The sequence below is a fragment of the Vanellus vanellus genome (assembly GCF_965231255.1).
Source record: "Vanellus vanellus genome assembly, chromosome: 6".
In the NCBI taxonomy this organism is placed as follows: domain Eukaryota; kingdom Metazoa; phylum Chordata; class Aves; order Charadriiformes; family Charadriidae; genus Vanellus; species Vanellus vanellus.
Window position 1 is genome coordinate 46,157,662 of NC_138911.1, and position 12,716 is coordinate 46,170,377.

Here is a 12,716-nt window from a genome sequence, read left to right on the forward strand (position 1 = left end):
TAGAGGAGATTGTATTAAACTAGAATTACTCTGGTCTTATAGACAGAAGGTCACAGTCTGTAGGACAAGTGGTGGTGCTTTTCATTAATTCTATGATTTTGTGTGCGTGGTGTTTTTATGTTGCTTTTTAGGTGCACCCTAATAGCAACGATTATAATCTCATGTGGACAGGATCACACTTGAAGCCCTACTTGCTGCGTTCCCTTACAGATATTCAGAAAGTCAATCATTTCCCTAGGTAAGACCTTGATGTCATGTTTTGCTGAACATCTCTGATGGTTTGCAAAAATCTGCACGTAGATAGCACTAAAAAAAAAGTATATGTGATACTGTGAAGTCCCAATGCACTGGGCCCGTGCCGCATGCTGTCTTCGTTCTGAATGGCCTTTGGGGTTTTGAGGAGGTAGTATGTGAGTTGAAGTGCTTGTCTGGAGCCCAAACACTGGATATTTTCTTTTTTTTTAATTTGGTGGCATAAGTTAAGTATTTGGGGCTTTGGATTCTTAGTTACAGAGACAGTCATATGTTACCTGCTGAAGTTTACAAACACCACTAAAACAGTTTGCTATGCTTGAGTCTGTCTTGGGAATTGCAAGAGGTGCTACAAATCAGGATGGATATTAATACAGCTATAGGACAGAAACAGTAAAACTGAAGGGTAGTTGCAGGTTAGGGTTTAAACATCTGACGGGGCTACAGATGCTTTAGTAGCTAGTACAAAGGGTTGCTGTAATGTGGGTTTTCTTTATGTTGGTGAAAAATAGATACAGTCTCTTGTTTTGGGACTTCAGGTCATATGAACTGACACGAAAGGACAGACTATACAAGAATGTCAGTCGTATGCAGCTGGCCCATGGATTCAAGACATTCCATATCTTACCTCAGACCTTTATCCTCCCGACAGAGTACCAGGACTTCTGCAGTAAGTGAATGGGTGATGATTCCCAGACCTAAAGTGAAATAACTGGGTGGGGGGGAAGGGAATTACTGTTAATATCGCAGCCTGTTGATCATGTCAGTGGTTAAGGCAACAAAATTAGAGGAAGCTGGAAAGGCCCACATGACTTTTTTTTTTTAATGTAATTTCTACTCTGCTGTTTATTCTATGCCTGTGTAAGTCCTCAAGCTGATGTGGGCTTAAAACTCCAGAACAGAGCCTTTTTTTGTGCACAGTGTTGTTGTTTTTATTCACAAATTCCCTGAATAATATCTAGGAATAATGAAGAGAGAACTGCCAAAAGGAGGCATAGGGAAGAGAAATGAATCTATTGGAGCAGCAGGAGGGGCTTCAGGGAGGGGCTGTAATAATTGCAGTGAGTCCCAAGGGGTAAAATAAGATGTCAAAAAAGTAGACTTTGATCTCTTCATGGAGTTCTCTAAAGCTTTTACTGTAGGCAACACTCTTGATTCTTGCTCATCTGTAAATAAGCAAAATGGAAAATGTTTCAGACTTGTTCTGTTTTCTTTTAATCAGATACCTATTCTAAGGACAGAGGCCCATGGATAGTGAAGCCCGTTGCCTCTTCCAGGGGTCGAGGTGTCTACCTGATAAACAATGTAAGTATTCAGCAAAAGGACTGCTCCTTAGTAACACAGTCTGCAAAACTATGCCTGTTTCCAGGCAGGCGGCATGGAAACATCTAACCAGGCACTGACCCTGCTCTGAATTTCAACTGTACATTGGTGAGCAGCTCAAAAGTCGTGAGCAGCTGGCAAAGCCTGCCCAGGCCTATGCTGTGTAACCAAAAGCTGTATGCTGTGCTTATCTTGCAACCTACTTTTGAGTCTTAGCTTATTAGGAGCAAGTTCATGCTCCCTGAGGCAATTTGGGAAGCTTCGTGCTGCTTCATGCTCTTCCTGCAGGTGACTTCCCTGGCCTTGGGAAGATTCCCTGAACTCTCCTTAGTTGTTTCCTTGTGTGACCCGAACAGTTGTTAAACAGTCCCCTTTTTTCCGGAGGTAAAAGGGAGACGACCAGTTAAAATGAAACCTTGTGTGATACAGTAGGATGTATATCAGTCTTAGAGCTGTGTTATTTAAATGCCAGTGTGCCCTCACTGAGGTGTAATGGGGATGGTTCTTTGAATTTCATGTGCTGGTTATAGTATCTTTTGCCCTTTTTGGGCTTTGCAGGGAGTTAGGTTGTCATAGGTAACATACATCTGAGCAGGAGCCAAACGCAAGGGGATTCCAATAAATATTCTCAGCAGTAAAACTGACTGGTGAGTCATTTTATTTTCACTTGCTCAAACCCCTTTAGCCTCCCCTGCACTGAAGGGGTCGTGCTGCCTCATCTGTTCTCTACTTGGATCATTTCCCATAAAATAAGGGAACAATTTGCCAAGTGTATGAGGTAAGTATTTCCAGAGCTGCACTCAGCTTTTTCTTTGCTTGAAAGAGAGGAGCGAGCTCCGGCTTATGTGGCAGTTGGCCATGAACTGGGGAAAAGACCCTTCTGGGACTGATCTCCCTTTTGTGTATATCTGTTCCAGAAACACTTCAGCTAGCTTGGCCCAAAGACTTCAGTTTCCTTCAGTGTGATGCCATTAAGGGAGTGTCTTCTAGAATCTCATCACAAAAGTGTTTAAAAACAACAACAAAAGAACCCCAACAAAACAACAATTTCTCTGATCCATAATAAAACAGGCTGTCGCTTTTATGTGATGTGCTGAGGGAAGTTGAGCTTGTTCCCTCACATTGTATATGTGCACTCTGTATGCTGCAGCTTTCTGCTCATGATGCTGGTGATGTGGCTGAATACATGCAAAATTGAATAAAGGCAGGATGATGGGGTTCTCTTGTCTCTTTTGCAAACTGAAGGCAAGAAATTGTTTTGCCAGAAACTGTATGAGTAGTTAAAACTGGTTAGAAGAGAGAGGCTTGCATACAGCGGAAAGTAAAAGCTTTTTCAACAGATCCCATGACTTTGTGATATATATTTGTCATAGCGCTTTCTGTTCTGAGCTACAAGGGTAGTGTCTTCCTGGTACAGTAGCCCCTGCTGTGAACTGAACCTCAGAAGAAAGTATTTGCTCATTTAGGCAAAAAGGTTGGATACCAGCCCAGGATCTAGCTGTAAAGATCCCAAGTTGAGGAGTCACTTTCTTCACTTGAGACTTCCTCACCAACTGTAGTTATGTACTCTGTCCAGTGTCTTCTAAACCCCTCTTCCATGTGTTTGGTTAAAGACTTGCGGAGCAAACAGAATGACAATCACAACTTAGATTTTTTTCCTGCCTATTTTACATCATTGACACGTGGCTGTTAAATCTGTATTCTACTCTAAGGAGCACTTAACGGGACGATTCAATGGGCTGTTTTTTTGGCAATGTCATCATGTCCAGGCTTCTGGTTAGGATCTAATTACCTTAAGTATGTTGTGACTGACAGTGTTTATTTTTTTCATTTTGTTTTTGTTTCCTCCCTTCCCAGGCATGGTTTTTGGTACAGAGTGGCTTTAGGAGGTAAAAGGCTGTTTTAAAAAAAAAAAAAAAAAATTGGGTTTGATCTAGTCATCTGATTCCTTAAGCCTCCTGGTTTTTCACTCTTGGATTCTCTGTTCTTCTGTAGCCAAACCAGATTGTCCTGGAAGAGAACATCCTGGTTTCTCGTTACATCAGCAACCCACTGCTCATAGATGGTGAGTGTGCTTAGGAATTACTTTTTTCTCTTCCCCCAACCCCACACCTGAGGATCTGTGCAACCTTTGCAGGATTTTGGTTGAATAATTAAATGATCTATCTTCCTCTAGTATTGAAAAAATGTAACTAGTTAATTCTTTAATCTGGAAGCTTTTTAACTGGGAAAGCTTCAGGCATCTATGTCAGCAGCAGATAATGGTTTATTGCTCTCGGGGTCTGTTGAAATTTCTCAACTGGATATGATGTCTGAGAGATATTTGCAGTCACTAATTCTTGACAACTGTATTTCAGATTTCAAATTTGATGTGCGCCTCTATGTTCTGGTTACATCCTATGATCCACTTGTCATCTATCTCTACGAGGAAGGATTGGCCAGGTAGGGGAGGTTTCTTCTCTCTCAGTGTACCTGCACTTGGTGATGCAGAGGTGTCTTGGTTTGCCTCTGTTCTCCTGACACAATAACAAATGAGGGAAGTGCCAGTTAGGGAATTCTGCAGAGTTTAAATATATGATACTTCATTATGCTGTGTCCAATCACTTTATATAGATGATAGGATCTTTAGTGAGGGACTTTATTACATATGTAATAAATAAAGCAAGTTACCAACTCTAATGGGTTGAATGGCCACACACGCCATCATTGGCGTGTTCATTCTCAAGGTTGCGTTCTTCTTGGAACCCCTTTGGCCTCTTGGTGCCTCTGTGCCTCTTCTCCATCCTCCAAGGTGAAGGGAATCTAAGCTTTCTTAATTTCTGTTTAATCCAAACGCAGTTGGAGACCTGTTGTTGGCTGCATTGGACTTTGTTTTAATACTTTCAACTGCTCTTCTGAATTTTAGGTCGGTATTTGTATTTTCAATAGTATTGAGTAAGTGGGTTCAGACTAGTTCACTGTTCTTATCCTGGACGATGTCAATCTTCTTTCACATATAAGTCACGAAAGATACTTAAAATTCCCAGGAGGAACACTTATCTACCAAAAATACCTGTTCCTCTTCATCCCAGAAGTTTAGCTATTTATCTATAGTAACTAATACATTTGGAATAATCACCCCTCTGAATTTCCAACAGACCAGAAATTTAACCGTAGTGGTGTTTGAGAAGAGAGCAGCACAGGACTATCTTCTGCAACAGTTTCACGCAATGATGAATCTGTCTTATAAGCACATCGGATGTACCCAGAAAGAATTATGTCTGGGATTCAAACCTGTGTGGCTCTGACTTAAGCAGATACTGAATTCAACTTGCCTTTATCCAAAGCAGATGCTGAATACAAAAGAATATATTAATAATGATCCCACAAGAAATATCCTCCTTTAAATTGATTGACACATGTGATGTGCTTCTGCCTGCAAAGATAATGTGAACAGATTGTTTCCCTAAAGTGGGGCAGGAAGGGGTGGCTCCTCTTGGGCAGTGGAAAACTTGACAACTATATTCACTTTAGAAAAGGAGCCTTAAACATGCCTGGCATGCAAGTCTTTTCTCTTGGAATCAACAATTAAATTGTTAGTTGCTAATATTGCATGTTATCAGAAAGTGAAGAGCAGAAAAAAGATCATCGATTGTGAATATGTGAGTAGATTGCTAGATGGGCAGCACATAGCAGGCCTTCAAAATAGGATTTGCACTATCATCAATGTCTTAAAGGTAGTTCTGCTGATCTTGTTGTAACAAAGGAGTTTACTTATGGAAGAATCTATCTGGGGAAGAGAAAAGTGTTCTACTCTGAGGGCAAGTGTGCCAGTTCCATGATAGATAGCATTTTTGTCTCTGACAGCAGAGTAACATGTTTTGCTTGGGGGAAAGTGTATGTGGGGATGTGTAGGCTTTTTTTTTTTTTTTTTTTTTTTTTTTTACGATTCTAGTGGTATTACAAGCCTAGGAAAGGAAACAAGTATATTCTTTTGACTGAAATACGCTGGTCAGACAGTTCTACTGAATCAGTTAAGTAATTTGATGATTCTGTCTTAGGTGGGAAGGGAAGTCTGGAGGTCTTTAGTCCAACCTTCTTTTCAAGACAAGACCTTCAAAGTTTGGGCAGCTGCTCTATGGCCTTATACCATAAAGCTTTGAATATCTTCCAAGAATGGAGATTTACTTTTGCTTAAGTTCCTGAAGGTTCTGTTAGCTTACTCCTCTAGCTTTACAGGGCTATTTGAGTGCTTTGGTCTTGAGCCATGCCATCTACTGCTTTCTCTTTGTCCCCAGAAACATTCCTGTCATCCTAGAAGGCAATTGGGAGGCATCAGACATGATTTGTTCTTGGAAAACTTGTGCTTGCTATTCCCAATAATCTTTTTATCCTTCATGTGCTTGGAAATACCTTCCTGGAAGATAATAGTCCAGGAGCAAGACTGTAGATCACGTGGGCTGTTGTAGGTAAAAGGTCTCTTTAAACAATGATCTGATTTCTTTGAGTTTGTGAGCTGGCGTCCCTACTTGGTAACCTGGATGCTGGCTGGATGAATTTCTTTGTTATTTTGACATTCAGAATATTCAGCTCTGGAGCTTGAGACAGTGCTGTAGTCAACCCTGAGCAAATAACTTAAGTTTTCTTTCTGGGTATCTATCCAGAAGCATCAGTCTCAACAATTCTGCACTCTTTATCTTGGTAAGATCCCACGTGGCAGTAATATTTGCAAATCACTTTTCAGTGTTCTAAAATCCTTAACAGTCTTTTATGTGTTTAGATTTCATTTGTTTAAACTATAATCAAGTCTAGAGCACATGATGTCTACCTACGTGATTAGAGCACATGGTGTCCACATATGTGACAAGTGGAACATGTAATACTGTGGTGTTTTGTACATAGAAAGTTATCCTTTCCTTCAAATTGCATCCCATCTTACACTAGCTACCTCTCACAGAGCTGTATGGAGACTAACTGTGGCACTAGGTATCTTAATGCTCCTCTGTTTATGGTCAGTGGTTCTAGTACAACCGTGGGATGGGTGTAGGGGGAATACTGAGTTCTCTGGTCCAAGGACAGTCCTGACCCTGGAAAGTAACTGTAGTTTTGTTACTGAACTTCAGCTGCCCACTGAGCAACTTCCGCCGTAGCGTCCGCTACGGCTAAAGGCTTGTAGCAAGGTTTGTAGTTGAATACTTTCACATGATAGGTAAAAACTTATTGCAGCCAATATATTTAATTACTCTTAAACTTTTCCCTTCTTCTGTGGCTGCGGAAGCGGTAACTTTATGCAGCAAGTGCTGGCAAGCGCTCTTTGGAGGACAACACTCGAGGAGTAGAGGTTGACAAAAAACTTTAGGTGGGCTGTTCTATATGGCCTCCAGATGGCACTAGTGGTCCTTAGCTTTAGTAATTCGGATTTTTCCCATATTCTGTTTGCAGATTCAGTTGGTGAGAGGTAAAGAACCCAGCGCTACTGGATTCTGGCTTCCTATTTAGCTTTTTTTGCCTTCATATTAACAGTGTGATTTAAGTGTTGGGAGAGACCCTTTATTGCCTCACATGGTGTAATGCTTTGGTTTAAAGCTGGAACAAAACTTTAGTTGTGTGGGGATGGGGGAATGCGTTAATATTTAGGAGTAGAAGCTGGTTTTTATTCTTTACATAAGAAAAATGCTTAAGAGAGGAAGCAATTTGTAGCAGAGAGCTGGGAGGTAAGATCAGGGCCTGGAATCAAAGGTGGTATTGAACCAATTTAAGGGGAAACCCACCAGCAGAACAAAGGAATCTGTTTTTGTGACCTCTGGTAGTACTTGTGGTGCACTGTGGTGACATCCATGTTCTGAATCTGCTTTCTGAAGGTAGGTTGTCCAGTCTGAAGTGTAGTCCGGGTGACCTCTTCTGGGTTATTCTCTTAACTTTCTTTTTCTTGTCTGAAAGGTAATGTTGCCCTCCAATGCTATGCTTTGCATATTCCAAGTAGAAGAGGAACCTGTCTGTTACAGTAAAATGGATGGCCGCTATCAGGAAACCATAAGATGTAATGACCTTTAAAAGGAACAGACTTGGTATAATACATATTTGTGATATTTGACTAGATACTTCCTTAGGCCTGGTTTCTCTTGGCACAGCTAGACTTGTCATGACATGATCTAGAGTGGAGTTCGAGGCTTCAGTACTGAGGAGAACAAAGGGATTGTGGGTCCAGTGTATGTAACTTGTGTTTTGCTTTACATGTGTAAGAGTCAAGAAAAGGTTTCCTTTGAAGGACATGTGAAGGCTATGTACTCAGAGGTGTGTAACAAAGCCTTTAGCTATTATTGCTTGATTTGTGCTGAAAGTACTGAATTGACTGTTTAGTTTGCCCTAGCTGAAGTTCTCTCTCTTTTTCAACACAATTTTTCAGGAAGATATTGACCTCAAAGCTTTTTTTTTTTTTTTTTGTTTATCCGCTGAAAGAATATTGAGTAGAACTTAGGAAGTGCTGATGTTGAGTAGGTTCCTTTTGTAGCTATTTTAACCCAACCCCCTGTGGAATAAGCTGTAGTAGGGGCAGAGCCTTAGGTCCTCAGAATCAGGTATCAAACTTGTGGAGAGTTACTAAGAACGGTATCAGTGAATGTGCTCTGTTTTCATTTTCTTTTAAAATACTACTTTGCTGGTCTTGCCTCCCTCAAACTATCAAACATCATCTTGCGTATTTTGGGCCTGGTCCACCTCTAGAAGGAATGCTGCTAATAGATTCATTTGGGGATATTCGGTGATCTGTTTGGAAGGACTGGGATAGGTTGTGGTGTTGTTTTTTTGTTTGTTTTTTTTTTTTTTCTCTCTCAAGGCTTGAAACAAAACTGAAGCTCTGTTTAAAGCATAAAGCAGCACTGGGTGACTTAAGATCCTTGTCTGTTGGATTATTTTTAGTACAAATTTTTTATTTAAAGTAGACAAAGTGTCCTGCCATACATCTGTTAAATTGGCAGATATTTAGAAACTTGGTGCTGGAAAGGACAATTATCTGGATTGGCCATCTGTGATTCACAGCCTGGAGAACTGTAGCTGGTACCTTTGCATTGAAGGTACAGATTTGGAGAAGGAGATGGTCTTGGCAAGCTTGGTCCAGGTTTGCCTGAGGGTGTAACTCAGTCACCTGATCATATGTTAAGAATCTAGATAGTTTTTTTTTTTTTATCTAAAACTTCCAAAATATTTGATGGAATATATTTATTGACATACCTTCAAAAGCATGTCAAAGTTTGTAATTAAGGCTGTAGTTTATTAAAAATGTGCCTCTTATTCATACTTCTGTATAAAAGGTAACTCACCAAGCCCAATTATGTGGAAGTCCCAAGGCTGCTCTTACAGCCAACTGTTGAACTGGTGGATTATGCTGGTTTTTGGAGGGGTATCCATGCAAGGAGAGAATAACAAGCCTGACTTATGTCTGAAGTACAGCTGAAGAGGACATGGAGCCAGGAATGGCTTGCGCTGTTTGTGAGCCTTCCCCATTTTGCCAACTAGGGATGCCTCTCTCTCTCTCTCTCTCTCTCTCTCTCCTGTCTGACTTTCCTCCTTTTGTATACCTCTGTGCAGGACAGAGAGGAGCCTGGTGGACCTGTCTTGCTTGGTGCCTGCAGACATAACGGGGACTTGACACATGGTATGGGGAATTCATAGTGAAATGGCTCCTTGTTTTGGGGAGACTTCTCTATAGCCTACTTCTTTGCCTAAACTACCAGTTTTAGGCAGCCTTATTTCTGAGCCTGAACTGCTGGAAGGATCCTAGCCCAGCAGGAACTTCTTAGTCAGATTTACACTGAATTTGAAAGATAGATTTTAAAAAAAAAAAAAAAAAAAAGAGAAAACTGAGCTGAAAACCAAATGCTTTTACAAAGGGCCCAAGGAGCAGCAGCTGGGGGAGACTTTCTGGAGGGACGTGAGAGTTCCTGTAATGGTGGGGTAGAGAGCTGGGCTTCGCAGCAGCTGCCACCGGCTGCCATCCTGCTGCCTGAGCTCATCCCCCTCAGCCTCCCAGTGCCCCCTCCTTCGGTAGCTTGGCTGCCTAATTAGCACTGGCTCCGCTGGGATATTTACCTTTTCTGTGTTGGATTCCTGTGGTTTCCAAAGAATTCAGGTGCTTGCTTCCAGCCAAGGAATTCACATTACCTCACAGGCTGCGCTTAGGCCAGAGCCGGCTGCAGCAGCCCCATCCCATCACTGTAACCTCTGCCTGGCAGCTCTCCACTTCTAAGGGACCGTAACTCACTTCTGCATGGACACCTGGGATCAGACTACAACCACTTCAGTAGACATTGCCTTGCACAGAAGCTGTGGAGCAGTGTTTTTCACTAGATGTCCCCACTGGACTTTGGACCAGTAGATAGTGCATCAAGCCAGGAGACTTTCTGCTGCTTCCTTAATTAAAAAGACAAGCGGGATTTGAATCACTGAGGCGAAAGATCTGTCTGTCTGTTTCTCTCTGTATGTCTTTTGATAGAGAAATTTGCTGCCTGTACAGACACCTGTTACTGGATTTTAGACTATTTCTTTTACCTTGAATTTTCTTCTGGAAAAGGGGGTGGTTGGGCCTCAGGCTGCTACTGTTTCAGAGTTGCAAGGAAGTCTACAATACATATAATATAGTAAAAAATATATATAAAAAAAAATTAAGTCTAGTGATGCCTTTTGTTAAATCTGGTTTCCATGGTAGGTAGCTAGATACTTGTCTATGGTATAGGATGTGGCCTTTAGTTAGGGTCCTTGGATGAGGGTTTCATTTTCAACAACCTGTTCTTGTTGAGCTTCATCAAAACTGCTTTTTTGGTTCAAAGATTTGGTTAAAAAAAAAAAAACCAAACATGGAAATATGGCTTGAGCAATATTTGTATATCTTGCAGTGATGTAGTTATAATATTGATGTGGCCTATCACCCTTCTCCAGTAAAAAGAATTGTGTATTTTTGGTCTCTTTACTATAGACTTCTCATCTTTCATGTTCCTCAAATTATGTCCCAGTCCTTTGAGCCTGTCTTGAGGTAGCACATGGTGGTCTAGGCAGGAATAGTGGGTCTCTGGGTATAACTACGTGATGCTGCTGTTGTGCTTAACAGACAGGATCAGTGTACTAAAGAATTGCAGAGGCTGGGCAACTCTTGGTGACAGTCTGCACAATGACAAACTAGAGAATGTGAGAAACGGAATAGAAGAGGTTCACTGAATCACAGAGTGGCAGAGGTTGAAAGGGACCTCTAGAGGTCATCTGGTCCAACCGCCTTGCTCAAGCAGGGCCACCGAGAGCCAGCTGCCCAGGACCGTGTCCAGATGGCTTTTGAATATCTCTAAAGAAGGAGAATTTACAGCTTCTCTGGGCAACCTGTGCTAGTGCTCAGTCACCCTCATGATTCGTTATGCTCCATAGGTTCAAAATCCTGTAAATAGCAGCGCATAAGTTGAAAACTTGCAATTTTTTTAATGGAAAGATAAAAAAGGAAAACAAGTCTTTTTCCTGTCCCTGCAAACACCTGGTAAAAACCGCTCCTGGATCTTATTCTGTAACATAGAACTGTTTGAATAAATTTTATCCAGCTTTGGTTAGAGAAACTCTGCTGTCACAGAAATGTCACCAAAACTCCTTTTTGTGATTAGTAATTCCCCTACAAGCTTTGGCTCCTATTCATACTTGGTTTCTAACTGACATATCAGGTGGATGTTGTGACAAATATTCATGTTGGAGATAGGGGGATTGTGATGGCTCTAGACTTTTGTTTTCTGTCCTGTACTGTGAGAGAACTGGGTACCAGGTGGCATTTTGGAGTCCAGACTTTGATAGTGTTAAAAATGGAAATATCTGTAGTTCTCTTCTACCACTTCTAGTCCATTGAACAATTCCTTTAGGACATGTTGTTTCTTTTCATCCTGATTTTTACAGCAGTTCATGGGAACCATAAAGAGAATTGAATGGTGCAAACAACTTTCTATGTGGCCTTAGTTCTCTAAACAAAGTGGCAGCTAATAGACCAACAGGGAAGCCAAAGTCTAATGCATGGGGAGGGGAGGGAAGAGGGACTGAGAAAGTGACTCCAAGCATAAAATGTGAGGAACGTGCTTATAGAAACACTACGCTCGTTATTTCCAGGACATTTAGGCAGGAACTCTGTGTACAGTCGTGGAAAAGACTATCATAATGTGTGCTTTTTCTGTAGCACTTGTTTGATAGAAAAGGGATTAACTATTCTTTCTTCCTTCCCACTCCAGGGTCTTTTCTCCTCCTTTCCCAGGCCCTGGCTACGTCTCAAATAAGCATTCCAGGGCTGCCAAGTTTCATGCAAAACTGTGACATCTTATGTAAATACTTAATGATTAGTTTACGTATTTCTAAAATGACTTGCATATGACAAACTTTACCTTGTGGTCAATTCATTTCCTGAAGTAATGCTGGGGATAAGGCAAAGAGCAGGGGATAGTCCCTTGGGTAGTGTCCTGTCTGAATGCATGACAGTAAAAGGGTAGGTTGTTTGGGTCAAGGCAGTGCAGGGGTGTGGGTTAGGGGTCAATCAACATTTGGCGTGATGTGGTGGATTTGGGGATTTCTAAAGATAAATGTGGACTCTAATGTGTTTTATAGATTGGTAGGTCAACAGGGAAAAGCGCTACATGTCACTTGGGGAGTAGGTGGCCTATTGAAGGTGGAGCTTAAACTTGCTTATTAGGCTTAAGTGAACTCTTACAAGATGGGGAGGGAGGGTGGTAATCTCAGTATCTGAATGGCAACGGTGATTTTAAACAGGGGAAGTCTGAAGCATGATGGGGATGCAGAGAGCTGGGATGCCTCTAGGTGATGTACTGTTAGTCTGGAAGTTGAGAGTACTTCTGGAGTCTGAAGGAATTAGTAAGGATTTTTCCCTTGATGTTCTGTTCCTGTTGCCCAGGCCATCTGCTGCCACTACTGCCACCCTCCTGCTTGCTTTTGATTGCTCTTTCCTCCCTCTCTGATCCAAGAGAAAGTGCAGCCAGAGAGAAGGCAAATATGCTGTTGTTGAAGATGAGCTCTGTAGCAGTGTGTAGTTGCTGGTAAAGGGAACTGGTTGTTGCCGTCATCCAAGCTGGTGTGCGCCTGGGTGACTTGGCTGTGACCAGCTGAGACATGGGCAGATGTGTCAGAACAATTAT

At 41.7% G+C, this 12,716-nt stretch overlaps 1 protein-coding gene across 1 annotated transcript in view; it reads left to right on the forward strand.

Moving 5' to 3' along the window:
- The window catches only part of TTLL5 (tubulin tyrosine ligase like 5), a gene marked incomplete at its 5' end in the record, with an annotated part of 134,973 nt that overhangs the window by 5,500 nt on the left and 116,757 nt on the right, over positions 1 to 12,716 (forward strand). The window contains 5 exons of the mRNA XM_082485216.1: positions 132 to 238; positions 792 to 922; positions 1,475 to 1,557; positions 3,571 to 3,640; positions 3,933 to 4,017. Of these exons, the coding sequence (XP_082341342.1) occupies positions 132 to 238; positions 792 to 922; positions 1,475 to 1,557; positions 3,571 to 3,640; positions 3,933 to 4,017 (476 nt within the window). The remainder of the gene's footprint in view (positions 1 to 131; positions 239 to 791; positions 923 to 1,474; positions 1,558 to 3,570; positions 3,641 to 3,932; positions 4,018 to 12,716) is intronic.